At 57.7% G+C, this 27269-nt stretch overlaps 2 protein-coding genes across 5 annotated transcripts; both read left to right on the top strand.

The window, feature by feature from the left end:
* The first annotated feature begins 230 nt into the window (after window positions 1-230).
* Window positions 231-8941, top strand: EIF2B4 (eukaryotic translation initiation factor 2B subunit delta). Its single transcript, XM_083494515.1, has 12 exons — window positions 231-382; window positions 471-669; window positions 771-947; window positions 1040-1122; window positions 2079-2170; window positions 4540-4654; window positions 6134-6210; window positions 6320-6422; window positions 6716-6843; window positions 7288-7477; window positions 7641-7821; window positions 8703-8941. Exons 1-12 carry the CDS (start codon window positions 332-334, stop codon window positions 8900-8902), a joined length of 1596 nt encoding a protein of 531 aa, XP_083350641.1. The 5' UTR covers window positions 231-331; the 3' UTR covers window positions 8903-8941.
* Window positions 8942-10061: 1120 nt separating this feature from the next.
* GTF3C2 (general transcription factor IIIC subunit 2) lies at window positions 10062-27250 on the top strand. 4 transcript variants are annotated; one of them, XM_083494249.1, is made up of 19 exons: window positions 10062-10375; window positions 12398-12803; window positions 14212-14593; window positions 17215-17506; window positions 17639-17733; window positions 18781-18858; window positions 19181-19282; window positions 19667-19894; window positions 20702-20813; window positions 20965-21085; window positions 22007-22038; window positions 22322-22451; window positions 22682-22826; window positions 22993-23154; window positions 23521-23608; window positions 23753-23881; window positions 24942-25094; window positions 25392-25502; window positions 26460-27250. In XM_083494249.1, the coding sequence occupies exons 2-19, from the start codon at window positions 12449-12451 to the stop codon at window positions 26673-26675; spliced, it is 2931 nt and encodes a 976-aa protein (XP_083350375.1). In that variant the 5' UTR covers window positions 10062-10375; window positions 12398-12448; the 3' UTR covers window positions 26676-27250. The 4 variants fall into 4 exon arrangements, with proteins under 4 accessions (XP_083350375.1, XP_083350373.1, XP_083350372.1 ...); XM_083494247.1 differs by having other exon boundaries at window positions 10068-10375; window positions 12394-12803; XM_083494246.1 differs by having other exon boundaries at window positions 10085-10375; window positions 12394-12803; window positions 14209-14593.
* Window positions 27251-27269: the final 19 nt, after the last annotated feature.

Here is a 27269-nt window from a genome sequence, read left to right as displayed (position 1 = left end):
CGGGGGCCAAGGGCAGCAGCAGGGTCCGCCTCTCCCGCTGGACGGGGCCGCCGGGGCCCGGGAGGACGAAGGGGCCGTCGGGGGAGGAGGGAGCCGCCCCTACCGCGAGCAGCCCCGGGGCGCGGAGGGCTCGGCCGGAGGAGGGGGCTCCGCCCGCGACGGCATCCCCGCTCCCTGACGCTGCCTAAGGGGGGCACCCCAGCCCCGCCGGCCCGGGGGAGGCGAGCGGCACCGGGGGGGCGGGCCTCGGGCCTGGCTCCTCCCCTCCGCTGCTCGTCCGGCCCCTAGTGGGCGCTGCAGCATCCGGCGCCGTCGGAGAGAGGAGCCGGCGATGGCGGAGCGCAGCAGCGGCGACGGCGAGGCCGGCGAGCGGCCCGGGCAGGTAGGGGCGCCGCCGGGATCCGGGGGGAGGGCGCCGTCGGGGCCGGCTGCGCGCCTTTGACGGGGCTCTGCTCTCGCGTCCCCTGCAGGCGCCGTCGGGGCTTCCGAGCGCCGAGGAGAAGCTGCAGCAGCGGCGGGAGAAGAAGCTGCAGAAGAAGAAGAAGCAGCAGCGCCGCGACGCCGGGAAGGACGAGGCCGGGCAGCAGCAGCAGCAGGAGGCGGCGGCGGCGGAGGGCCCCCGAGGCCCCCTCCCCGTCGCGGAGCCCGCGCCGCCGCCGCTAGCGCCAGGTCGGGGCACCGGAGGGCGGGTATCGGCCGGGCGGCGGGCTGGATCTTCCCCGGCTGCTCTCCGCTGACCCTCCGCCGCCTCCCCCTCCTCTCCCCCGCAGGAGCGGAGCCTCCCGCGCCGTCGGGCAAGAGCAAGGCGGAGCTGCGCGCGGAGCGGCGGGCCAAGCAGGAGGCGGAGCGGGCGCTCAAGCAGGCGCGCAAGGGCGAAGCGGGCCAGGCGCCCCCCGCCGCCCCGCCGGTGCCCAAGGCGCGCCCGCCGCCCGCCGAGACCCAGCCAGGTAAGGCGGCGCCCCGACGGGGAGGGCGCCCGGGGAAAGCGGCCGCTGCCCGGCCTCACCGCCGGCCCGCCCGGCCTGCTCCTTCTCCGCAGGGCTGAAGCGGCTCCCGGAGCACGTGCAGGTGGATGATGCGGCGGCGCAGAAGAAGCTGGCCAAGAAGCTGGAGCGGCAGCAGGTAGGCGGGTGGGGGGAGGGGGCCTCCTCCCGGGAAGAAGATGCGCAGCGGAGGGGGCACCACGGCTACCTCCCCCCCTCCTTGCGCCCCTTTTATGTTCCCTTCTCACCCCACAAGTTTTGCGCATTTGTAAGAACTTCCCGGATTAATCTGGCAGCGCCTGCCCTCTGGAACTCCCTGCCTCTTGATCTCAAGCAGGCGCCCTCCCTGTAGTCTTAGGAAGCGACGTATGTTTTATCCTTTTAGCGTTTTAACTTTTTGTATGTTTTTAAGTGCTGCTGTGTAAGATGGCTTCCAAAAAGGGGAAATCAATTTTTTATTTCTTGTTATTTATTAAGTTTGTATGCTGCTCATAGCTGTCAACTTTTCCCTTTTCTTGCAAGGAATCCTATTTGGAATAAGGGAATTTCCCTTAAAAAAAGGAAAACGTTGACAGCTATGATGCTGCTCTTCATCCTAGAGCTCAGGGCAATTCCCACATAAAAATACAGGATAAAAACACAAAAGGCATAATAAAAACAACCTCCGCTCTCTCTCCCCCCCCCCCACCTGGCTGGTTAGTCAGCAATTCTCTTTCTAGTTAGTGCATCCGTTTTATGAAAATGTAATAGTTAAAGTGACAGCAATAAAAATGTTGAGATGTGGGGGACCCCCGAGGGCAGGGCCAGGTGGCGGAGGTGGAGGAGGCTGTTGTGGCTCAGGAAGGGGGTGCTGGGCTTGGAGGAGAAAGGAAGGGAGATCTGGGATGGGTGGGGCAATCCATCTCCCCCTCCCTTTGGCAACTGGTTCCACTGATGGGGCTCAGGAAAGGAAGACAGCAACAATTGCGGAAAGTTTCCCAAGGGGCCTGGAGGGCAAAGGGCGGTGGGGCACTGCTGCCGCTTCCAGGGGGTGCAGAGGGTCTTGCCTACGGCCCTCAGCCCCCCTTTTCTTCTTCTTCCTCTTCCTTGCTGCAGGTGCCTCTGAGGCCAGATTACGGGGCAAAAGTCAGCCTTTTCTCCCACCTCCACCAGTACAGCCGCAAGCAGCTTCTGACGCAGCAGATGAGGTGGGTGCCCTCCAGGGTGGATAAAAACCAATGGTTTTTGCGGGGGGAATCAATGGATTTTTTAAAATTTAAATCATATTTTTTTATTTAAATTGGATTTTTAAAAAATAAAATGCTTTTGGAGGAAAAAAATCTTTCTAAAGATAGTTTTCTTTTTAAGTTACAAGTCCAAAGGCTATTCATCAGGAAGTAAGGATTTGTTTTAAGTTTTTCATGTGTGCTAAAACTCTGTCTAAGGGTTTTTTTAAATAAAAAAAAATGTTTAACCACATCAGTTAACAAACACAGATACATATGCTATAATGTTACTTTTTTAGTTAAATAATTTAAAGTGTTATTAAAGAAATGATTATTTTTCTTCTTCCAATAAAGTACAGCAGAAAAGTTGTCCAAATATAAACAATTAACTTGTTAAACCTCACAATAATTTCATAATTATCTATGTGTTTCTAATAGTATAACCAAATCAGTAATTTTTGATATAACTACACTGAAAATTTATTATTCCAAAAATGAAACCTTCCTCTAGTTGTAAATACTAAGATGAAATCAGCAGGAATGAATCTTTCTGTAAAAAAAATGATTTAAACCAAGTCTTACTGACTAGTGATTTAAATTGATTTGATTTAAATCAAATCCACCCTGGTGCCCTCCTGGCGCCCGTCCGTCACGTTCCGACCCCGGGAGCTCCGTGCTTCTGCTTCCTTGGAGAGCTCCGTTTCCCCCATCAGGGCTGTGGGGCTGCCCCATTCATTTTATGCTGCTTCTTGCTGCCTTTTGCAGAGTTTGTGATGGGGCTGTTTGTAGATGATGGGGAAAGGGAGGAGGAAGCTGGGGGGCTGCTCCATCCAGCTCAGCCTCGCTCCCTGACAGCCGCTGTGGGGCTGAGCAAGAAGGAGCCTCTCCCAGGGGGGACCTTGTGGGGTGCACAGCAGAGGGGCGTTCCTACTGCATTGGCGCTTCGTAATATTACTCATTTCCCAGGGTATATAATTAATTGGGTAGAGCATGTAATTAAATTCCCATATAAATGCACAGTGTCTCAAATGTATCTGCCCCATCAGGCTACCTGCCCTCAGATGCCATCCTCAGCAATGGGGCACCCAGCCCATCTCCCCATGGAAACACAGGAATAAGGAGGGTACTGATAATAATAATGTATTATTTGCATCCCAGCCATCTGACAGGGTGACACCGGTCGCTCTGGGTGGCTTCCAACGAAAGATACAAAGGGGAGAAAACCAGCCACCACCAAGCATTAAAAGCTTCCCATCCGAGGACTGCCTTCAGAAGTCTACAAAAAGTGATATAGTTGTTTAATTCTTTGGCATCTGCCAGGAGGGCATTCCGCTGGGCAGGCACAACTCCTGGTTCCCTCTAATTTCACTTTTTGCAATGAGAGAACTACCAAAAAGAACTACCTCTACTTTTCTTTTTTGTGGTATCTGAAAAAGGGGGGGGGGCGACAGCAATAGCAACGCTGCTTCACAACCCACAACTTTTCCCCTTCAAAAAACGTGTTGAGGTTTTGTATGGCTTTTTAAAAATGAATCTGTGAAGCAGGAAAAGTACCAGTTTGGCAGTGAGCACACAAACCACATGTGTTGTACTCCAGTTCCTTTATTGTTGTTGTTGCTGCTGTTATTTCAGTTTATATACCACTATCCAAAGATCCCAGAGCGGTGTGCAACATTTAGAACAAAATTTATATGCAGCATAATAATAATAACAGAATGCACAGCAAAACAAAAAACAACAATAACAACAGTCTCCCCCCCCCCCCTTTAACAAGTTATTTAATGGCCAGAGGCCTAGGTAAACAGAAATGTTTTCACCTCACGCCTAAAAATATTGTTGTTGTCGTTAAGATTGATATACTACCCTTCATCATAAGATTTCAGGGTGGTTCACAGAATGCAAGGATGGTGCCAGGTGAGCGTCTCTGGGGAGAGCATCCCACCACAGAAAAGGCCTGTTCTTTAGTGGATGCTTTAATAATAATAATAATAATAATAATAATAATAATAATAATAATAATAATAATATATTTCTACCCTGCCCATCTTGCAGGGTCTCCCCAGCCACTCTGGGCGGCTTTCAACGGAACCTTAAAAAGACTAAAATAAAACTTCAAAAATTAAAACTTCCCTAAACAGGGCTGCCTTCAAGCCCTCGCAAGCCCAAGTGTGGGGAGAAAGGAAAGTGTGGCGCCGAGTGCAGAGTCACGAGGGGCGTGGAGCTGAGTCGCCAAAGTCCTCTTCAGGGAGGGCAAGAGTGGAAAGCAAACCTGTTCAGTCCCTTCCTAGAAAGGTGTGGCGCCTGGGTGAAATGACGTGCGGTGCGTTTGTGTGTTCTTTTGCTCCCCGCAGCATCCCAGCCTCCGCCATCCACCCGGCGGTGGTGCGCCTTGGCCTCCAGTACTCTCAGGGCACCATCAATGGCTCCAACGCCCGCTGCATCGCCCTCTTGAGGGTCTTCAAACAGGTGTGTGGAAGGTTCTGGGTGGGGTTGCGCAAAGGTGGTTTGCTGCAAGGAAGCAGCAGAGTAGCCGAACATCACGCCCACACCCTGCCTGGCTGCCAGTCAGGGCTGGCATCGCACTCGCATCTCCCGGGTGAGCAGCCCAGGCAGTGGCAGCATCCTGGCGTCACTGACATTTCCGGAGGCTCTTCAAGGGCAGCCCCAAGCAGAGGGTGTGCCAGCAGTTGGCCTTCCCAGAGAACAGGCAAAGCCTGTCTGGGTGGGCAGAAGCAAAGCCAGGCTCCAGGGGGACCCCACCTGCAATATGGCAGTGCGGGAATTTCATTCTTGCTGTTGGCCTCCCTCTGTCTCCAGAGGCAATGGAGTGTGCCTCCAGGGGTGAAGCCAAACTGCTGCATTGGAAACAGTGAAGTGACCTCCCCGGGATGCAAACCTGGGCAGCGTGTCTGGAGGTCTAGGGCTGCCCAGAGAACAAGACCCCTCCCCCCCGATCTCGCTGATGGGGTCCAAAGGAAAGCAGAGCGGGACATTTGGCACCAGCTTGGCTGCAGGAGTTGCTGGAAGGAGCTGCACTGGGCGCCATCCAACCATCTTGGGTTTACTCCTGAGCAGGATGCAGGTGGCGCTGTGGTCTAAACTACGAAGCCTCTTGGGCTTGCCAGTCGGAAGGTCAGCGGTTTGAATCCCTGTGGAATAGTGAGCTCCCCTTGCTCTGTACAGCTCCTGCCAACCTAGCAGTTCGAAAGCACACCAGTGCAAGTAGACAAATAGGTACCACTGTGGCAGGAAGGTAAATGGCGTTTCTGTACGATCTGATTTCCATCACAGTGTCCTGTTGCGCCAGAAGCGGTTTGGTCCTGCAGGCCACATGACCCAGAAAGCTGTCTGAACAAACGCCGACTCCCTTGGCTGGAAAGCGAGATGAGCGACACAACCCCATAGTCACCTTTGACTGGACTTCACTGTCCAGAGGTCCTTTACCTTTTCGCTCCTGAGCCTTTTCTTCCCCCAAAGATGTCCCACAAGCAGAGGTTTAGGATTAGAGTTTTCCTCCTCGTGTTTGTTGTTAACATACATATATTAAATTTAATTATTAAATTTGTATACTGCCTCTTCAAGGCAGTTCACAGCAAAAAAAAAACAAGATAAAATACAAAAAACAAACAAAACAAACAGATAATCCACCACTCCAACAGCAACAACACAAATGTTATTATTAAATTTATATCCCCGCCCCTCTAGTTTTCCTAATATTGGTGCTCAAGATCAGAGTCGTCCAGAGAAGGCAGAATTAACCTATGGAAGCAGCGTTGGCAACTAGCCTTGGGGGCTGTGGAAGGGCTGGGTGGGATTAGGAGAGGTCTGGGGGTGGCCTCTGTCTCCCGTGCCCCTGCATGGTGGGCCTCCCAGGAGAGGCGTCCCGGCTGGCCCCGGGCGGAATCAGGGCGCTGGGTGAGCTGCCATCTCTTGTCGTCCCGGCAGGTGATTGGGGACTACACCACCCCAGCCAACGAGGAGCTCTCGCGGGACCTGGTGAACAAGCTGAAGCCCTACATCAGGTGACGGGGAGGGGCTGGCCCCCCTTGGGGAAAGAGAGGGAGGGGGCAGGCAGCCCTGGGGAGCAGGGGGGGCCATGAGGCTGGGCTGAGCGCTCCTTTCCTCCTGCAGCTTCCTGAACCAGTGCCGGCCCCTTTCCACCAGCATGGGCAACGCCATCAAATTCCTCAAGAAGGAGATCTCTGCGCTGCCCGCCTCCAGGCGCGAGGAGGAGGTGCGTCCAGCAGCGCCTTGGGGGGGCAGGGGCCTGGGCTGGCCATGGGGTCCGTGGCAGGCGCAAGAGGGGCACCTTCTCTCTGCCACGCTCCCTGGTGGGTTTGAGTGGCAGCGGAGCCCACCACAAGCTGCCAGACCTCTCTGGGTTCGTCCTTGGGGTGGTAGCCCCGTCCCTGTGCCAGCTTGGGAGGCAGAGGGCTTCTTGGTGTCCTCCGGGGGCACGCAGGGGGCTCTTCCCCTCTCGGAGATGGGCCAGAGAGCTTGGTGTGACCAGCCCCCCTCCCGCGACAGGCCAAGCAGGACCTCCAAAAGGCCATTGACAGGTACGAGCGGGAGAAGATCGTCTTGGCGGCCGAAGCCATTTCCAAGTATGCCTTAGAGAAGATCAACGACGGGGACGTCATCCTCATCTATGGATGGTACGGAGTCGAGGGTCTGGGGTGGGCACCCTGCTGTGGGTGGCAAGGGTCTTGTCGGCTGGGGAGCCGAGGTGTTGGAGGGGGCTGCGTCCCGGGAGGCCTGTTGGAGCCCGGCCTGCAGCTCCCGCCCCTGCCTGGGCTGACCTGTGCCCCACGACCAGGGCCGTCTTACCCATAGGCACTAGGGGTGTGGGGCACCCGGGTGCCAGGCTCTCAGGTGCGCTAGGCCAAGAGTCTGGGGCCCGAGAGTTGAGTCCGGGGAAGAGCCCGCCCGTCGGTCGGAGTGCCACGGCGGGCTCTTCTGCTGCAGCAGGCTGCACCGCGAGTTCGGGGGCGACCAAGTCAGCGAGACGCTGAGACAGCCCTGCCCGTGAGATGGGTTGTGAGAGCGGCGCCAGGAGCAGGACGGCCCCTCCTCACCCCTTGCCCCCGTTTGCCTGCCAGCTCCTCCCTGGTGACGCGCATCCTCTGCGACGCCCACGCCCAGTGCCGCTCTGCGGGCCGAGCCTTCCGCGTGGTGGTGGTGGACAGCCGCCCGCGGCTGGAGGGGCAGGAGACGCTGCGCCGACTGGTCAAGCAGGGCATCTGCTGCAGCTACGTCCTCATCAACGCCGTCTCCTACGTCTTGCCCGAGGTGAGGAGGCGGCAGGGGAGCGGGCAGGCTCTTTGTGCTGGCAGACGGACTCCGCAAAGGCTTTGTGCCTCTGCCCTGGCTGAGTCTGGGGGGGCTTCCCCCAGCACCCTCGCTGGGCGTGAAAGAGTGCCGAGGTCCCCAGCTCCGCTTCCTCCCCTGGCAGGTCTCCAAAGTGCTTCTGGGCGCGCATGCGCTGTTGGCCAACGGCTCCGTGATGTCGCGCATGGGCACCTCCCAGATCGCGCTCCTTTCGAAGGCCCACAATGTGCCGGTTCTGGTTTGCTGCGAGACCTACAAGTTCTGCGAGAGAGTCCAAACCGACTCCTTCGTCTCCAACGAGCTTGGTATGCTGCAGGTCCCGTGGGGGTGGGGAGTTGGAGGACCCACTAACAAGAGAGGGAGCAGCAGGGAGATGCCCAGCTGGCACTTTTTGCTAATGCCATGAGAACACCCGTTTCCCTCCCCGCAGCCCTCTGTCAGTTGAGAGGGTCTTGGTGCACGTACAGGGCACTCCCTCCCTCAACTAGCAGGGGCAACTGTTTGCCATGGCAGCAAGCAGAGTGGGGGAAGCCTGTCGGGCCCCGGGAAGCCCCTCCTGCCTTTGAACTCAGGAAGCCGCCTTGTCCTCGAAGATGAACAAGGAGATGCTGCTGAGCTCCTTCTACATGCCAAGCAGATGATCTGCCATGGAGCCCAGGCCCTTGCACTCAAGCCCCGTTATTGGGGCTGCCCCAGAGCTTGGCCTTGGGAGGGAGGGAGAACCCTAACCCTCCTCTTGCCGGGGGGTGGGGAATGATAATAACAATTATTATTATTAGGCAGCTTCCTCTGGGGGGCTTCCAGCGGAATATTAAAATACCATAACCTATTAAACATTAAAAGCTTCCCTAAACAGGGCTGCCTTCAGATGTCTTCTAAAAGTCTGGTAGTTGTTCTTCTCTTTGACATCTGGTGGGAGGGGGTTCCACAGGGCGGGCGCCACCACCGAGAAGGCCCTCTGCCTGGTTCCCTGTAACTTGGCTTCTCACAGTGAGGGAACAGCCAGAAGGCCCTCGGAGCTGGACCTCAGTGTCCAGGCAGAACAATGGAGGTGGAGACGCTCCTTCAGGTCTACTGGACCGAGGCCATTTAGGGCTTTCAAGGTCAGCACCAACACTTTGAATTGTGCTCGGAAATGTACTGGCATCATCTCTCTGACCCCGGCTGTCCGCTGTGCCACTTGCAGATGACCCCGACGACCTGATTGGTGGGAAGCCAGGGAGGACCCCGCTGGCTGGCTGGCAGGAGAACAAGTCTCTGCGCCTCCTCAACCTGGTCTACGACGTGACCCCCCTGGAGCTGGTGGACCTGGTCATTACGGACTTGGGGATGATCCCCTGCACCTCCGTCCCGGTTGTGCTGCGGGTCAAGAATGTGGAGCAGTAATGCCAATGGGTGGGGTCAATAAACCTGTGTGTGCCCTGCTCCCTGCCTCCGCTGTGTGTGTGCCTGAGCGCATGGACAGAACAGGACCACTGGAAGACCTTCCCAAAAGGGGTTGTTGCCATGGATGCGTCTCAAAGTGGGGGGTCGACGCAGAGCCCAAACTCTGGGCTGGGATGTGTGAAGGGGCTTTTCTGGTTCCCTCTGAACAGAGAGGCCGCCCTTTTCTGCCTCATCGGTTGGACAATCCAGCTCTGTAGATCCAGCCCCATCAGCCTTGCACTTCCATCTTGCTTTGACAATAGAGGGACAAACCCTCCCGATAGGCCCAAGGTGGTTAGAAATCTTTTAAAGTAAGTATTATTGTTTATTGAATTTCTATAGTGCCCTTCATCCAAAGATCACAGGGCGGTTCACAACATGAAAGGAAGTGCCAGTCACGGCAGAGCCTGATTCTCTTCAGATCCTGGTTGATTCCTGTGGCCCAAGATGCTCACTGATTTCCTTGCCCACTTTTTGGGCTCCCTTCTTGGAACAAACCCAGGGCGCTTTACAGAAAAATCAGTGTAAGCATGAAAACACAGGGCAAAAAACCCAACAGCCCTATTACATTTAAAGCAGAATATTGTCAGCTCCTCACGAAGGGCCTATCCAAATGTCTCCTTTTCTCTGGGTTTATTATTCCTGCTAAACTTTTGACCAGGCTTGTGTCAGATTATGGGGGGGGGGGGGCGGGTCAGGTGAAGACCACCAAAAGCCTGTTGTCTCCTTTTCCTCTTGGACCAGCAAGAACGGCTGTCGGTCATGGAGGCTTCAGCTAAGATTCCTGCCCTGCAGGGGGCTGGGCTGGATGACCCTCGGGGTACCTTCCGACGCCACGGCCCTGTGATTGGGGGTGTCAGTGTGCGGGGGGGGGGCACTGCCTTAAGCCAAGCGGCTCCTGGCTGCCCCTTAAAAGCTGGGGGGCCTGTGGCCCCAATCAACGGGCCCGAGAGACCCACAGCTCGCTTGGCGAGGCGCCTCGCCCTTGGGGCCTTTCGCGGGTCCGACGCGTGTCTCCGCGTTCCCACGCCCCTCGACCCGCCGCGGGAGGAACAAAGAAGCTGCGCGCGGCGCCTCGGCCGCCAGGGGGCGCTGCAGCCCCTTTCCCGGCGAGGCGCGCGGAGGAAGTGACGTCGGCGGCACCCGCGGAGGGGGCGGGGCTCGCGCGGTTCCGCTCGTCGCGGCCGGAGGGGCGGCGGGGCGGGGGCGTGAAGGCGAAGGCGGCTCCCGAGGCTGCGACGCCCGCGGCGAGCGGATGAAGGAGGCGGGGAAGAGCCGCCGCCAGCGCCGCCGGGAGAGCTTCCGCGTCGCGGGACGGAAGTGACGTCAGGGGCTTGCGGTCATCGCTGCGCGCCCGTGGCGGCCGCCATCTTGGCTGCTGGGGCGCCGCTGCCGCTGCTGCTTCGGCCGGAGACCGGCTTCGGGGAGCGAGAGGTGAGGCGCGGGCCGGAGTCGCCAGGCCGGGGCCAAAGACGCCTCCGCGGGCGCCGGGCGGAGCGGACGGGCCTCGTTCTCCGCGGAGAGAGCGCCTGGCCCCGCCCCTTCCTGAAGGGGGCGGGTCTCCCGCTCGGGGGTCTCGCCTGCACGGCGGGGGGGGGGGGGGACGGGGCCCCCGAGATGCGGCCCCCGAGGCAGGTCTCTGGCGGGGGGGGGAGCGGCCCTGGCCAGGCAGCAAGTGCAGGTCCGGGATCCCACTGGATCCCCCAGCCCATCACCTCTGGGCGCCAAAGCTGATCCTTGGCCAGTCCTTGGGAGGAACCCGGAGGATCAATAGTCCATCGCCCTTGCAGAGATCGAACCGGCAGCCCTGGCGTTATCAGCACCAGCCTCTCACCAGCTGAGCTATCCAGGCTGTCCAGCAGGGCATTAAACTCTCCAGATTAATCTGTGGCACTTGATCGATTGCCCACTTTAAGGGGTAATTAAGGTAACAAAAACCATTCAGGGATCTCAGATGAATGAGTCAATCCGTATCTGACAGAATGAAATAAAAGAGTGGCGTGCTCTGGTCCATGGGGTCACGAAGAGTTGGACACGACTAAACGACTGAACAACAACAACAATGTTAAGAGTGCATGTGCAACAGCCCGTCTTATTTTGCTATGTAACATAGCCAGTGGGGAGATTTTCCCTTGTCTCGTGAGCTTTGAATCCTTCCTGGCTTTGTGACATTTATTTTTGCAGTTGAGCTTCCCCTCAGCCCCATGGAGGCTCCAACCTGTTAGGGATGAGCAGGCTGCTGTGCCCCCTGAGGGGTCCAGATGGTGTGAGGAGCCTCCCTGAGTGCAGAAGGTTTCCTGTTGCTGAAGCAAAGGGCCCACAGCCCCCCCTTCTGCTCCCACAGTGATGGTGCATGGAGAGGACAGCCAGCCTAAGGGACCAGAGTTCAAATTCCCACAACAAGGAAGCTCACTGGGGGAGCTTGGGTCATTCACTGTCTCAGCCTGACCCACCTCACAGGGTGGTTGTGAAGCTAAAATTCATTTACAGTGGTATCTCAGGTTACATACACTTCAGGTTACAAACGCTTCAGGTTAAAGACTCTGCTAACCCAGAAATAGTGCTTCAGGTTAAGAACTTGGCTTCAGGATGAGAACAGAAATCGTGCTCCGGCGGCAGCAGGAGGCCCCATTAGCTAAAGTGGTGCTTCAGGTTAAGAACGGTATCAGGTTAAGAACAGACCTCCGGAACGAATTAAGTACTTAACCCAAGGTATCACTGTATTTATTCGTTTTATTTCTTAAAATTGTATACCGCAATTCATTTGAAGATCTCTGGGTGGTTTACTTACGGAAGAATTTCAAAGATCATTTTATGAAACCCAAGGTAACTACAGTGGTGCCCCGCAAGACGAAATTAATCCGTTCCGCGAGTCTCTTCGTCTTGTGGTTTTTTCATCTTGCAAAGCACGGCTCTTAGCGGCTATTAGCGGCTTTAAGAAAAAGGAAACAAACTCGCAAGACGTTTCGTCTTGCGAAGCAAGCCCATAGGGAAATTCGTCTTGCGGAATGACTCAAAAAACGGAAAACTCTTTCGTCTTGCGCGTTTTTCGTCTTGCGAGGCATTCGTCTTGCGAGGTACCACTGTATAATAAAACATTAGGTTTATACTAGTTATTTGGCTCACATTACATTTCCACAGTTTTTCTAATACTGGAAAATTACCATCTAGATGCTATATAGTTTATTATAGTAGTAACCTCCTACATAAAACCCTGATGTTGTGTGAACATGTTCTTGGCCAAAGGAAGTCCCCCCCCCCCCCAAAGCATGTTCAAAATAAGTAGAATAATTTAGCCCCAGTGACATTTATGTGAGCTCCTTGGAGGAAAACATGGGATCTAAATGCGATAAAATAATTAAAACAGCGCCGTTTCTTTCATCTGCTTATTTGCTCTGAGATGACTGTCCTCCCCACAGCTTTCCTTGTTCCTTTGCCTCTCTCTTTCACAGGCAGGTCCCAGTGCAAGATGGGAGTCGCACCTGCCTGAGTCACTGTGGTGCCTTCATGGAACCTTGCCCCACGCCAAGCTGTGCCATGGGGATAGCCAGGGAAGCCGCAGACCGAGCAGATGGATGTGCCAGCCGTATCCTTTGCATGGAGCCTTGCCGTAGAGACCCTTGCTGGGGCGGGCAGAACTATCCTGCCCCAGAAGCGCTGGCCTCGGCGGGAGCAGCGTGTCTGAGCGAGGCAAGCACAGCAGCAGCAGCAATAGGCCCCCCTACGGAAAGCTGCCCGCAGGAAGAATGGCCCAGGCCACAGAGCCCCCCCTGCAAGAAGAGTGGCCTAGAGACCAAAGGCAAGCTGCCTTCTACACAGCTGAAGGGGCAAGCAGAGGAGACAGGCGCTCGGGAAGCCCTTGGTACGTCTCTGGGGGCTGGGATCCTGTAAGCCACCTGCAGAAGGAGGCTGGCAGAAGGGGAGCCCCAACCCCAAGGCCTCCAGGAAGTTGCTTCTGGGTGTTATGCAGAACCGGATTAAGACCCTTAGAGGCCCTAAGCACTTAGAAGATTTTGGTGCCCCCAGGTGTATTGAATTCAAAATAGAAACAGTAATTAACCATAAAATAAAAAAATATTTTTGAAATGAAATGAAACTGAGAAAATGAACTCTCATCGGATTGATCTGTGACCAGCTAACCTGTGACCATTTCTGTGGTGCCCACCTTCCCTTGAGGCCCTAAACGGGGCTTATTTTCCTTAATCCAGACTTTGGGGACCCTCTGGGATCTGCCTGGGAGGGGGGCCAGGGCTTGCTGAAGGAGCTGCAAAATTAGGCACAGGTCCCTTGGGCAAGCAGGTCTTTCTTACTGAACATGCCCGGGAAATGGGGGGGTGTCCTTCTTCCATTCTGCCCTGCAGGGAGATAATCTGGTGCAGAAGGAGGGGGTTCAAGTGGGGGGGATGAGGGGGCAGGTTCTGCCTTTATCTTAGGGAGGGTGATGCCTTTGGGGAGTTGGGGGAAGGAGGGAGTTGGGGCAGCATCACAGCACCTGAAATCTCTGCAGAAATGGTTCTGATGAGGAGGCTGATGAGATTCTGGGGAGGATTTGGGTAGAACCTGTAACTCTGCAGGGACTGGGAGGAGCGCTGAGGAAGACCAGCTGGATGAGCAGCTGCTGGACTCCACAGTTAAGGAGACAAGCACACATACACTCTGTGATCACTGCCACGGTCACAGTGTGGTGCAATGCTTGGAGCATTGGACTAGGACTTGGGAGACCAGGGGTTGAATCCACGCTCAGCTGTGAAGCTCACTGGGTAACCTGGAGAGCCTGTCACTGCCCCTCGGCCTCACCTAGCTCCCAAGGTGGTTGTGTGAATAAAATGAGTGGAGATCTGCCCCCATGACCTTGAGCCCCTTGGAGGAAAAGGTCGGATATAAATGAGATAAATAAGTGCAGCAATGATGGTTTTTTGCGAGAGGAGGAGCTCCCATCGGCTTGACTAGGAAGACTTTTTTTGTTAACCCTAATTACAGTGCTAATGAGGTCTTTTTTGCTAGGGTTGCCGTGTGTGTGGAGAAGTTAATCCTTCTCTACCTGTGTGCTGCAGTCCCGACAAAATGACCCCTGCCGAGAAAGAGGCCATGTTCAGCCCTCCATATAAAAATAAGTCCATCCCTCTGGCTCCCTGTCCTCAGACCTGGCAGGCTTCAGTTGTGGGGAGCTGAGGCTGGAGGTGGGGGAGGGGAGGCAGGAGCTGGGAGCCCTCTTCCGCCTGGCATGGCAGCGGCTACTTACCTAACCTGGCCCTTCCTTTTCCAAGCAGATGGACTCTGCGCTTCCCCAGAGGCAGCCTTGGTTCCTGCCAAAGAGCAGCCGGCAGCTCTCCCGTCCGCCCAGAAGCGCCCGCGTGGTCGCAGGCCCCGCAAGAAGAGAGGCGCCGCCGGCAGAGGCCCTGACCGCCAGGAGCCCCAGGGGCCCCCCGAGGCCCCCGGGCCTTCGGAGAACGGCCCGCCCCTGCCTGTGAAAGTGCCGAAGAAGCGGGGGCGCAAGTCCAAGGCGGAGCTGCTCCTGAGGAAGCTGTCGCAGGGACTGGAGTGTCAGGCGCCCGAACCCCTCTGCCAACAGAAGCTGCTGGCCGGTGATGGAGGGCTGGACTGTCTGGAGACGACGCCCGGGGGGCGCCCAAAGCGGAGGGCGGCAAAAGTGTAAGCGAGAGGCGTTGGCGGGCAGGGGGAGGAACTCGCTGGTAGCTCTTTGACTACTGAGCAGGAGTGGCGCTGCCTTCTTGGGCCCAGGGAGAAAGGAGGCAGCGATGGCCAGCAGCCTGGAAGGCTTCAAAAGGGGATTGAATGTAAAGAGAGGCTGCTTGATCAGGCCTGTTGCCCATGGAGCCCAGATTCCTGCCCCAGGGAACCTAGGAATCTAGATAGACTGCCTCTGGACTTGGAGATTCTATAACAACAGGAGAAAAAACTGCTGGATTAAGCCAGCGGCCTATCTAAGCCAGCATCCCGGTCTCTCTTTCCCCCCCCAATTTTTTTATTGCTTTTTCACAAAATTTTAAACACACAGATAAACAAATAAACCAACAAACATAAGTCATAACCTTAATCACTTAACATCTTTCTTTCTTTCCAGATCAGCATTAAACATATTAATTCATCATATTACATATTTAAATCCTAAGCCTGTCTGGTGTTTGCAAGCTCTTCCAATTAGTTTAAAGCTTCAAACCTTTTGTCCAACTTTTCTATGCTTGCTGTATTGCGATTTAAACAATCTCTAATATCATTCAGTATTGTGAATGATTCCTCAAAGGGTTGATTTTTAGAGCCACGTCTTGTCTGCATAACAAACATAATGGCTTAGGAATTCCAAGGTCGGTCCCACAGCCTGGTGTAGTGAGAGAAAAAAACAGATTCCCTCCGCCAGTCCCACAGGTGTCAGCCAGACAGCAGCCTCCCTGTTCTCTAAAAACAGGCTGAGAAGAGAGATTCCCCCCCCCCCAGTCCCCCTTTTTTCTTTAAATATTTGTAGTCAATCCTAAAGGGAAAAGACACTTTTGGACATTTTAAAGTATAACCAGACAGCCACAGGATACAATGTAGCAAAGTCAATGGGAACAGAGATGAAATGTTTCCTCTTCCATTGTGACGCCTCCGGGGGGGCGGGGGGGGTCCGCTACGGAATGTAGGAGCCTCTTTACTCAATACCGCAGTCTTCTTTAAAACAATTCCCCCCTCTTCCCTCTGGAGAAGGGGGGCAGAAGTTTGCCTGCAAAGTTTCAAAGATCTTTTTTCCTTTAAGGCTTCGGTCTTTGCACATTGATTCTAAGTTCCTCCAACAAAAGGGACCGACCTCCGTTTTTAAATCCCTTTTTCCCCGCTGATTTTTTTCGAATTAGTACTTTGCTTTTACTTACAGTTCCCAATTTTAAGTCTTTTCTCCAAGAAGGAATTGGCCACTCACGATCACCAGTCTCCGAGCTTGGCGCTTTGAAGGAAGCAATTGTTTCCGCTGTGCTGCGTCTCCAACCCTGCTCGCTCTCAGGGCTCTTCCAAGCTTACCGGGGAGCGGGGGAGTCACAAAAAGGCACCCGCCGGATCTCCAGGTCCTCAGAACGCCCAATCTGAGGGTATTTTGGGGAACCACAATGCTCTCGTGGTCTCCCCCGACTTCAGAGCGCTGGGGCTCTTTCAGCTGAAAGAGCTCCCAACTGCCATTACTGAGCGACCAACCGGAAGGCAGTCCAGCACCCTGTTCTCACAGTGGCCGACCGGATGCCAACAGGAGTTGAGCACAAGAGCCCAGTCTCCTCTTCAGCCGGTTCCAGCCCCTGGACTTCTGAAGCTTTGCTGCTTCCAACTGGAGGCAGAGCTGAGCCACCGTGACTAGTAGCCATTGCTAGCCATGCATGGAATCATGGGTTCATTCTCCTCTATAAATGGGCTTAATCCTCTTTTAAAGCCATCCCAGTTGGGGGAGGAAAAGGCCGTCAGCGGCTACTGGCTACCATGGCTGTGTTCTGCCTCCCCATCAGAAGCAGCAGCGTCTCAGTCCCAGATTCTGGGAGTCACAGGCAGGCAGGGGGCTCCCCTGCTCCAGACACGCTGGGGGCTTATCTGTGGAGCATCAGGCTGGCCCCCCTGAGAACAGGATGCTGGACTAAAGAAACCTTTGGGCTGATCCAGGCACCTCTCCTGAGCAGGTCAGGACTTCCTAAGAGGATTTCAAGACGTGGGGAACGGGATTCCACATGGGCCTCACCTGGTGACCTCATGGAGTTGGGGCCAAGTGGAGCCTGTTTTCTGCTGGGCTTTCAGTGGAAGCTGTCCTCTGGTTGTTTGTGTTTTGAATCGAGCAAAAACCAAGTGGGAAAAGATTAAAGAAATCCTAGTCCACAAATTGTATGGCATAATTAATTGACTCTGCAGATATCTGCATGCAAGGCAAAGTTCTGCAGAATGATGCAGAGAGAGGAGGGAGCTGGTGCTGGCACTCGGTGGAGTCTGTGTCACAATAACTGGACAAAGACACTTAAGAATATAAGAATTTGTCTAATCCTCTTTTAAAGCCATCCAGGTTGCTAGTCCTCACTTCCTCTCATGGGAGCTTCCAGAATTTGTGTGGCACTTGGAGCTGCAGGACTTCTGGAAGCAGCACTTTGGCCCAGAGGACGGGGAGGGGCTGGAGCCAGGCGGGCTGTGTTTGGGGCCTGTCGCAGCCCCACCCTGTTCCCACCCTTCTTCAGTTCTGGCTCTTGCCCTGAAGATCTGGGGGGTCTTGTGACCATTTGTCCCTGCTCCCCCCCCCCTTCTCCCCGCAGAGCCCTTCTGTACCTGCAGGAGCTGGCCGAAGAGTTGACCTCTGTGTACCAGCCGCCCGCTTGCAGCGAGCCCTTGGACAACGCCCCGCGGCCGGAGGAGCCCAGCCGGAAGCGGCGAGGCCGGAAGCCCCAGAGCCAGAAGCGGGAGAGCGAGGAGGATGCGGATTTCAACCCCTCGGAGGAAGGGCTCTTGCAGGAGGAGGAGGAAGAGGAGGAGGAGGAAGAGGACAGCGACTTGCGGCTCAGCGAGGTCTCCGACTCCGACCTGGAGCCCGGCCTGCGTGGAGCAGCGGTGACTATCTTGGTGGTCTGCTCAGAGGCCTCTGTGAATGAGGAGGAAGCCCGGCCTTTCTCTGGGGGCTGCTGGCTTGGGAGGGTGGGCTCCATGGGCCTCTGTCCCTGACCCCCTCCTCCTTCTCCCCAGAGGCCCAAGAGCCACTGCCGAGGGTTTGCGTCCAACGGCTTACACAACTCCATCATGGCCCCCATCTGGAAGGCGCTCTCCATCACCCACCGCGTGTAAGTTGGGGGCTGCCTGCCCCACTTTGCCTTGCTGGTGGGGGAACTGAAGCACAGGAATGGGGGGGGGAGGAAAGGGGAGGGTCCCTGCCTTGCAATTGTGCTGCTGCTGCCACCGGGACAGAGCTCAGCTCCTTTACTGTATGGCCCTACAGTACGGAAAGGAGCTGCACTCATTGTACTGCCCTTCAAACAATACGATCGGGGGGGGGGGGGACTGTGCGCCTGAAACATTCAGGCTGGTGCGGGTTCCAGGGACTCCAGCTGGGACCCCGAGGGCGAGGACTGCTGTGTCCCAAAAGCAAGGAAGGATTGGACTCTGATTAATAAAATACGCACAAGGCTTGACCAGCAAGACTCTGGGAGGGGTGCCAATAATAGTAATCTGTCCACCCCTTGGCCCAGGTCATTTTATTCACAAAAGAACTTTTTACATAGTGTCCGTAAGAACCAATCAGATTTCCTCTGAGCATTTCAAAAAACCTCATGTGGGGACAAAGTTAAATAAAACTACAAAGACCTAACTTGAGCATGCATACATTCTGGGGTAAATAAAAGAGGAACAGAGGAACGCATTCAGCAACCCCAGAGGTCATAAACAAGCAGTAAACATGAGGGGAAGGATGGCAAGGAAGATCCTCCTGTGTGAAACTCTATTTCCTGGCCCTAAGATTAACAAAGCCAAGGAGGGGTACATCAAAGAAGTTACCTACTATCTTTATGGCCCAGGATGCCTGGTGAAGCAACTGGCCTGTGTGTAGAATGCTTGTGTGTGCCTGTCAGGCAGAGAAATAGGACAGAGATGCAGAGGCGTGGATTGAGCAGAAATCATATCAGAATGGCTCAAGCCCAGGCAACGCAAGGCTTTCCTTGCTGACACAAATGGCTTGCTCCATATTTCATAATTCCTCATAGCAGTCCCACCTGATCACTACAGAGGACTGCCTGGGTTTGTTCCTGCTGAGGCTGCCAGGATGCCGCCCTCTGGGCTGGCCCCGTTCCCTGCTGCAGTTCTCTCTGACGCCATGTGGCTGTGTTTGCTTGCAGGCGTGAGCAGCTCTACTCCCACTGGGAGTTTCCAGAGTGGGTGCCCTCTGCCCGGAAGTGGGTCTTCCTCTCGGAGAGGTGAGTGGCCTCCTGACAAAGAAGGGGGGGCAGGTGCCAGTAACTCTGAAGAACATCTGGACCCAGGTTGGCAGTTGCAATAATGGGGGGGGGGAGCGCGTGCTGGGGAGAGAGAGGGTGCCCCGCGAGGCATGCCCTCTGGGCCCTTTACCACTGCTGCCGCCACCAGCAGCAGGAGGAGCCCCAAATCTCCACCAGGAAAGAGGCCGCTTTGCATGGGCAGCCCTGCCTCTTGCGAGAGCCCAAAGGGGTCAGGGGGTGTGGGTGTGTTAAGGAGATCCCTGGAGTGAGTTTCCCCTCTTTCCTCCTTCCTCTTCCAAAGCGAAGCTGAGGAATACCTCCCCAGCGAGACCAAGTCCCCGCTCTTCTGCATCAAGCGCGAAGGCCTCCACGAAGAAAGCAGCGTCCTCTACCGGATCAACAGGTGCCGGTCACTTTATGTAAACGTCTCTCCCGCCGTTCAGCCGAGAGTCCATCTCGCAGTACCTGAGGAGCCTGGGAACCGCCTGTGGGATCGGGCCAAGGGCCCCAGGAGTCCAGCTCCCTGTTCTCAGTTGCCTGTGGGAAACCAGCCAGCAGGTTCTGAGCACAAGAGCAAATCACCCGTCCTGGGGCTTCCAAAGCCTGACTCTGGAGGCAGAGAAGGAGCCCCTGAGAGCCCTCTCCTCCTCCTCCAGGAATTTGCCTAATCCTCTTGGTGGCCAGCCCTGCCCTCCTTCAGGAAGGAGTTTCATCTGCCCTGTTTGAAGGGAGACTCCCGGCCTGTGAGCCCCTTGGCAAGACCCCCCTCCTCTTTCCCCTCTGGCAGGTTCAACGCCTTGCAGCCCCACGAGGAGCGCCTGGACGTCACCTTCTTTGTGGGGGGTCCCGTCTGGGCCATGGAGTGGTGCCCCACCCCAGAAGGCGCCCCGGCCTCCCAGTACGCAGCCATCTACTGCAATCCCGGCATGGACGACCGGCACAGCTTGGCGGGGACCCATGCGGGGCCAGCGCTGCTCCAGCTCTGGGAGCTGGGGCCCCTCCAGCAGGAGGCAGGGTGAGTGGGGAGTCCCCTGCAGCGCTCCTTGGCCCTGCCTTCCCCCAGGGCAGCCTGGTGGCCACCCAGTGGAGCTCAGCAGGGACATGTCCTGATCTCCAGGGACCCCTGGGCAAGGCGGGAGGGCAGGCGAGGAGGGGCTTTCTCTGCTGCAGGACCAGAGAGGCTGGCACCTGTGAGCTGGGCCTCTCTGGGCCCCTGGCATGAAAGAGGGCACGGGGGGGGGGGAGTGAGGAGATGCCACAAGGAAGACAGGACCAACGCGCTTGCTGCTGCTCTGGAGGGGAGGGTTCAAGTTCCCAGAAAGGAGATTCCGAGGAAACCTCAGGAAGGCCTTCCGGCCAGCGTGGTGTAGTGGTTCAGAGCGGTAGTCACGTAATCTGGGGAACCGGGTTCACTTCCCTGCTCCTCCACCTGCAGCTGCTGGGTGACCTTGGGCCAGTCACACTTCTCTGAAGTCTCTCAGCCCCACTCACCCCACAGAGTGTTTGTTGTGGGGGAGGAAGGGAAAGGAGAATGTGAGCCGCTTTGAGACTCCTGAAGGGGAGTGAAAGGCAGGATATCAAATCCAAACTCTTCTTCTTCAGCAGCAGTGGACTGGGCTCCCTCCCTTGCTCCCTTGGGTGGCCGCCTGCCAGAGATGCTTTAGCTGTCACCCGTTTGCTGGAGGGGGTTGGGCTAGATGACCCCTGGGGTCCCTTCTGTGATTCCTCTCGAAGACGTGGCCACGCTGCTATGCTGGAGTCTGAATGGCCACGCTGCTTCTGTGCTATGACCGCCTCTCCCTGCCTTCTCTCCCCTTCCCAGGTCAGCCACCAAGCCGGGACTGGCCTATGGCATTGCCACCGACCACGGCTGCATCTGGGATATGAAGTTCTGCCCCAGCGGCGCCTGGGAGCCCCCTGCCACCCGCCACAAGGTACGGGGGGCGTCTCTGGGCACCCGCTTCCCAGTGCGCTTGAGAGAGAGAGCACAGAGGCTGCCGGGGGGGGGGGGGCAGGCTGGCAAAGCCGGCTGCTTGCTGGCCCCACAGCGTGGCGTCTCCCAGCTCTCTTTCCTGTCCCCAGCAGTCGCCCTCCCAGATGAGCCGCCTGGGGCTGCTGGCCGTGGCCTTCTCTGACGGCAAGGTGCTGCTGTACAGCCTGCCTCACGCAGAGGACCTGCGTGGCTCCCGGAGAGCCCAGGTAACAGGTAGGAAGAGCCGCGAAGGGTCACGGGGAGGGCTGGGCCCCAGGGCTGGGCCAGTGTGGTTCCCTTGGCGGGTGGCAAGGAGCTCCCCCCTTTCTTTCTCTCCTTGCCTGGTGTTTTGCCAGCTCAGGGCTGTTTTATGGGGTGGCGGAAGAGAGTCTCTCGCCCAAAACGTTCTGGCAGAGGCAGCTGCCCCCTCCCTGGTGGGGCGGGGGGGGGGGGCGAGCAGCGGCCTGGGTGCTCAGCCAGCCGTGTCAGCTAATGAGCCTTGTAATGATATCTGTCTGCAGGAGTGATGGATGAGGCCGCAGGCAGGCGGCCTTGGGGGGGCTCAGCCCTGCCTCCTCGGGGGGGATAAAGGAGGCTCGGTCCCACCTCCCTCTCCAGACACGCCCTCCAGGAGACTCCACTGCTCAGCCCTCTGCCTGGCAGTGCCTTCGAGGGCATCTCTGGCTGACAGCCGGCTCCCTGACGGAGGTGCAGCCAGCCAGCCTCGCCCCCCCCCCATCTCCATCTCCTGATCCAAGGAGGGCCTTGGAGGAGGCGGCTGCTGCCCCAGCCCAAGAGTCCCCCCCCCCCCGGCCTGCTTCTCAGAGATCCCTCAATCCTTCTGAAGCAACTGCTCCACTGCCACCCTAAGAGCTATCAGGCAATTTCTCTGCCGGTGCCTTTTAAGAAAGGTCTCTTTTGCAAGGCAGGGGCTACAGCCAGCCTGAGTCAGGAAATGGGGGTGCCGCCTGCGGGTGGGTCTAGAGCACTGGGGGGGGGCTTTGGCTTGAGCAGCCTGAGAATCCTAACCTTGCTTGCGTCAGGTAGGAGGGGGCAACCTGGCTTGGCTGAGGTGGGGGTGGGGGGCGCTTTCTCTCACCCCATGGAGGCTGCTCCAGGCCTCACAGCATCTCTCCCTCCTCCTCCTCCTCCTAGGTGGGTCCTCCCCCCGGCACACCATTTGCAAGGTAAGTCCTGGATCTCTTGGAGCCGCATCCTGAGCCCTCCAAGCTGCCCATGTTCTGAGGGGCAGGGACAAAGGGGGCTCCCTGAGCTTGCCCATGTGCAGCCAGCTGCCTCCCTCATTGGTCCAGCTGCAGCTCTGGAAAGGCTGAAGCCCCCTTGGCATGGGGGTCGGGAGGTCAGTCCTGGAATCTTGAGTGTGCCAAGGTGGCCCCCGACCCTTGAGTTTCCGTGGGGCTCCTTCTCTGGCCTCCCCCCCCAACTGCTCCTCCTCCTCCATCCCTGCAGGTCCAGTGCGTGGCCTCCCTGCAGGTGGGGGCCATCCAGGCCGGGAGCCCCTCCCAATGCGGACAGTGCCTCAGCTTGGCCTGGATGCCGGCGAAGCCTCACCAACGCCTGGCAGCTGGATTCTATGATGGTGAGAGGAGAAAGCCCTGCAGCTGAAACTGGAGGCTCGGGGTGGGGGTGGGGAATGTGTGTGTCCCCCAGCACAGGCTCCCAATCCCAGCCTCCTCCTCGGAAGGTGATGCACCCTCCACCTCCTCTGGCCGCTTGTCAGGGATGCTTGAGTTCTGATTCTTGCTTTCCAGCCGTTGGGCTGGCTGACCCTTGAGCTCCCCTCCAATTCCACTCTTCTCTGCCTTCCAGGCACAGTGGCCCTCTGGAACCTGGCCAGCCGCTCCCTGCTGCAGCGAGTGCGTCAGCCGGACGGCTCCCTCAAGCTCTACCCCTTCCACTGCTTCCTGGCCCACGACCACGCCGTGCGCAACATCCAGTGGTGCAAAGCCAACAGGTGGGGGCCGTGCTTAGCGGGGGGGGGGACTTCCTCCAGCCTCCTCCTCCTCTCTGCCTGGGAGGAGACCCCCAAAGGGACCAAGCCCAGAGTGGGTCAACCCTGCCAGCAGTTGGACCTTGCCAGGACCTCCGTCGCTGAGCCGCCTCCCCCTTGCTTGCTCCAGCAACTTCATGGTGACGGCCGGGAACGACCGCAAGATCAAGTACTGGGACCTGCGGCGGCTGTACGAGCCGCTCCAGAGCATCAAGCGCTTTCTGAGCACGGAGATCGCCTGGCTGCTGCCCTACAGCGGCATCACGGTGGCCCAGGACAACTGCTATGCCTCGTGAGTGCGGAGAGGGGAGGGCTGCTGGCCAGGACGGCTGGGCTCTGCCTCCCCGTTGCTGGAATCCTCAAGGGGGAGAGGGCTGTGGCAGCTGAAATCCAGGGGATCTGCTTGGCCACTGTGCTTTTCTGTGGGGGGCAGAGGGCAGCAGGGTGTGCTTGGCAGAGGGTGCCCTTGTTCTGAAGACCTGCCAACCCCAGCAGGCGTCAGGCTGGCTCCCATGAAATTCATGAGCTGTTCTGGGATGGCAGTGGGGAGGGGGCAGGAATTAAGAAGAGCTTTCTGACGATGAGGCCTGTTTGGCAGGGGAATGGTCTGCTTCCCGCCCCGCCTCGTTCTTCACCCGGCCCCCCTCTTGCATTGCAGGTACGGCCTGTGTGGGATCCACTACCTGGACGCCGGCTACCTGGGCTTCCGGGCCTACTTTGTGGCCCCTCGGAAGGGCACCGTGTGGGTAAGCAGGGTCTCCTCTGCCTCGTGCGTTGGAGGGCAACACGGGGGCAACCTTGGGGCGCTGGGGGCCCTCTTATTTCTGGGGAGGGGGGAATGAAGAAGGGGGTGGGCCCGGGTGACGTCCCTCCCTCCCTCCCTCTTCCAGAGCATCTCTGGATCCGACTGGCTCAACACGGTGGCTGCTGGAGACGTCACGGGGGAGCTGGTGGCGGCCATGATGCCTGACCTGTCTGTCAACCCGCACAACGTCAAGCGTCCGTCGGAGCGCCGATTTGTAGGTGTCGCTGCCGCTGAGCGGGAGGGAGGGAGGGAGGGGGGTCCGCAAGGGACTCACAAGCTTTGCCTTCGGTCCGGCAGGGGAGATAGCGAGGCCTGCCCCACCCGTCCATCCTCTAGATCCAGGGTGGGGGTCCCTGGGGATGAAGGGAGCAGCAGCCCCATGGGTGTAGCCACAGAATAGTCCAGGTTGGATCCAGTGGGTGGAGACCCTCTAGGCAGGTGGGTGCTTTCAGCCCCAATGCCCCCCCCCCCTCTTGAGCATCACAGGGCATCCCCTTCAAAGGTGGGCTTCTGTGCCCTCTGAGAGAAGGGCTGAGGTCCAAAGGAGCTCCGAGCCTTCATGACGTCCCTTTCCCCTCAGACGGGTTTGGGTGCAGGGGCTGCTCAGTTGGTAGACCAGGAGACTCTCTGTCTCGGCCGTGGGTCCAAGCCCCACACTGAGTGAAAGCCTCTGGCATTGCAGGGAGCTAGACTAGATGGCCCTTGAGGTCCCTTCCAGGGATGATTCCATGAGGCGCTTTGAGTTGGGACCAAAAAGGTCTCCTTCCCCTCCAGGCAGCAAAGGTGTCATCAGGAAAGGGGACTCCTTTGGGGTGGGTGGGAAGACTCTGGAGCTGGAAAATGTGGGGTGCCTGACGTGGGGCTTCTGGCTCCTGCTGCCTGCGGGGACATGAAACCTCCCACTTGGGGGGAGCCTTGCCTCTTAACAGCCCACCCGTAAGAACGTCAGGGGAGGCAGCTGGATCAGGCCCAAGGGTCCATCTGGGCCAGGCGGCTCTTCCCCACATGGCAAAATTCCCCAAAGACTCTAGGAATGTAGATGGACTGCCTTGGGACCTGGAGGCTCCACAGAAACAGAAGAAGAGCCCTGCTGGATCAGGCCAGTGGGAGTCCCGTCTAGTCCGGCGCCCTGTTCTCACGGTGGCCAACCTGGTGCCCACAGTGGGAAAGCTGCGCCAGGGATCTCCTTTGATTCTGAAGCTGGGCTGCCTTTGGGCAGGGCTGTTGTGCCTGGCCGTGCCCCCATGCCCTCCCCTCCTTCTCATCTTCCGCAGCCCGTCTACAAGGCCAGCCTGCTCCCCTGCGGCCTCCACAACCAGGAGGCGTCGACAGGAGCCCCCGGCGGAAGGCTCGTGGCCCCCGTGGAGGGCAGGACGTACCAGGAGTCCGTGGCCCAGAACTACATCCTCTTCCGAGACACAGACCTGGTGAGGCCTCGGAGGAAGCGGGGGGCAAGGGGCTGCTTGAACCCCTTATGTCTTCCTGGAGGGGCAACCTGGGTGTGCTGGGGGGTGGCAGGGTGTCCCCTCCCCAAGTGTCCAGGCTTCGTATCACTGATCCCCAGTGCGCTGCTGTTCTGTGGTGTGTTCCTGGCTGATAAGGCTCCTTCCCAAGCCCATCAATCGCCGGCTGTCAGCAGGAGGCCCCATGGGATGTAGCTGCAGCCCCCCCCCCCACTTGGCCTGGCCCCACCAACTCTCTCAGCCCCCCCCTTCCCTCTCCAGAGGAGCTTCAAGAACATCTTCAGGCGGAAAGGGAGGAAGAAGCCCCTCCCGGCGGAAGAGGAGAAGGAGGGGGACGGATTGGGGCGCCTGCAGCTGGAGGCCGTGCACAAGGTGAGCGGGGGGGGGGCTCTACCCCTGTGAACTCCAGAGTGGATTACAGTGGTACCTCGGGTTACAGACGCTTCAGGTTACAGACTCCACTTACCTAGAAATAGTGCTTCAGGTTAAGAACTTGGCTTCAGGATAAGAACAGAAATCGTGCTCCGGCGGCAGCGGGAGGCCCCATTAGCTAAAGTGGTGCTTCAGGTTAAGAACGGTTTCAGGTTAAGAACGGACCTCCAGAACAAATTAAGTACGTAACCAGAGGTACCACTGTAGTGAGATCAAGCCGTTGGGGGCCCTGTGAGTCCAGCCTCCTGTTCTCCCCGTGCCCCCAAGGGAAACCCACAAACGGAATCTGGCACAAGAGCAGTTCTGGCTTGTTTCCAACAACAGACATTTGGAAGCATCATGTACTGTCTCTGGCTTGCGGGGTCCCAGAGCAGCATCAGAGGAACCAGCTAGCGCAGCTTCCTGTCCTCCCAGTGCCCAGCCCAAGGCCTGGGGGGATCCCAAAGGCAGGGTCCAGGCAAGAGAGCGCTCTCCCGTCTTGGGGGTTCCAGCCACGGGGATTGGGGAGCCTTGCTGCCCTCAGCCCTGGAGGCAGAGCTGAGCCATCCTGGCCAGGAGCCCCCAGAACCCTCTCCTCCATGAATGGCAGCCGTTGCTGCCTCCTGTGGCAGGGAGTTCCACAGTTTAACTGCGCTGCGTGAAGAAGTTCTTTCTTTTATCTGTTTTGTATCCTCCAACCTTCTTCATGGGGAAACCCAGCCAGGTGGGTGGGGTGTAAATAATAATAAAATGATTGTGATGGCGCCCCTGCAAGTTCTCGCGTGGGGGGAGAGAGAGGAGAGTTTTCCCTTGGCCGCTTTCCTCAGGCCTCCCAGAGCTCAGGCTCTTGCTCTCTCTCAGCCCCCTGGATCTGTCCCCCTTTGCACTTCCCTGCCTGACGCCCTTCCTCTCCCGCAGGTGCGCTTCAGCCCCAACCTGGCCTGCCACACCTGGCTGCTGTCGGGGGGCCAGTCCGGCCTGGTGCGTCTGCACTGCCTCCAGGCCCTGGCCTCCCCCCCCAGCCGCAAGCTCCTCCGGGAGTGCCAGGCTCAGTTCAGCGCCATGTTCGACACGGAGGAGCAGGCGGGCAGCCCTGCAGCAGAGCCCCCGGGGGCACACCCCGCCGTCAGCTGAGCAACCCCCCCCCCAGCACCGGCAGAAATCGAGGAGGAGGAGGAGGCGGGGATCTCGTTCGAGGCGCCCAGAGCCAAGAGGGCATCTTGCAGGGCACTGACGGACTGGCTGGATCCTGGTTGCATTGTGAGGACGGACACGGAGGAGCCCAAGGGGGCCAGATCCCCAGGGAGCTTGTGGGTGCCTCCTTTCCCCTTGGGTGGGGCTGGGAGCGAGAAGCAGCCCCTGCCCCCCAACTGGACATCTCCCCATGACTGTGTGCTTTTGCCTCTGGGGCAGGAGGTGGGTGAGGGGTCTCTCCCAGCCTGCCCTATGTGTGACACACAGCTCCTGGGCAGGGAGGGGGTTTCTGCCTCCCTTTGGCTGGCCCAGTGGAAAACCCTTTGCTGCCCCCCCCCAATGGGCCGGCTGGGGTTGGCTAGCCACGTGGGGCCCAGACCAGCTCCCTGCTAGATGCATTTGGGGCATTTTGCCCCCGCCAGCTCTCGGGGGGGGGCACAGCAGCCTTGCTCACATTGAGCTCATTCCTTGTCTTTAACTGTTGTTCTTATTAAAGTGACTTGTTTTGTTTCAAAGGCCGGCTCTTTCTTCTGA

The sequence above is a fragment of the Podarcis liolepis genome (genome assembly GCF_965112155.1).
Source record: "Podarcis liolepis genome assembly, chromosome: 3".
NCBI classification, from domain to species: Eukaryota; Metazoa; Chordata; class Lepidosauria; order Squamata; family Lacertidae; genus Podarcis; species Podarcis liolepis.
Note: the sequence above shows the minus strand (reverse complement) of the source record. Positions and strands in the feature narration are given on the sequence as shown.

Coding starts and splice junctions, on each gene's coding strand:
- EIF2B4 (XM_083494515.1), top strand. CDS start 332: ATGGCGGAGCGCAGCAGCGGCGACGGCGAGGCCGGCGAGCGGCCCGGG. Junction 670..770: donor GCCGCCGCCGCTAGCGCCAG/GTCGGGGCACCG, acceptor TCTCCCCCGCAG/GAGCGGAGCCTCCCGCGCCG. Junction 2,171..4,539: donor CTTCTGACGCAGCAGATGAG/GTGGGTGCCCTC, acceptor TGCTCCCCGCAG/CATCCCAGCCTCCGCCATCC.
- GTF3C2 (XM_083494246.1), top strand. CDS start 12,449: ATGGAACCTTGCCCCACGCCAAGCTGTGCCATGGGGATAGCCAGGGAA. Junction 22,039..22,321: donor CCCGGCACACCATTTGCAAG/GTAAGTCCTGGA, acceptor CCATCCCTGCAG/GTCCAGTGCGTGGCCTCCCT. Junction 22,827..22,992: donor CAGTGGTGCAAAGCCAACAG/GTGGGGGCCGTG, acceptor TGCTTGCTCCAG/CAACTTCATGGTGACGGCCG.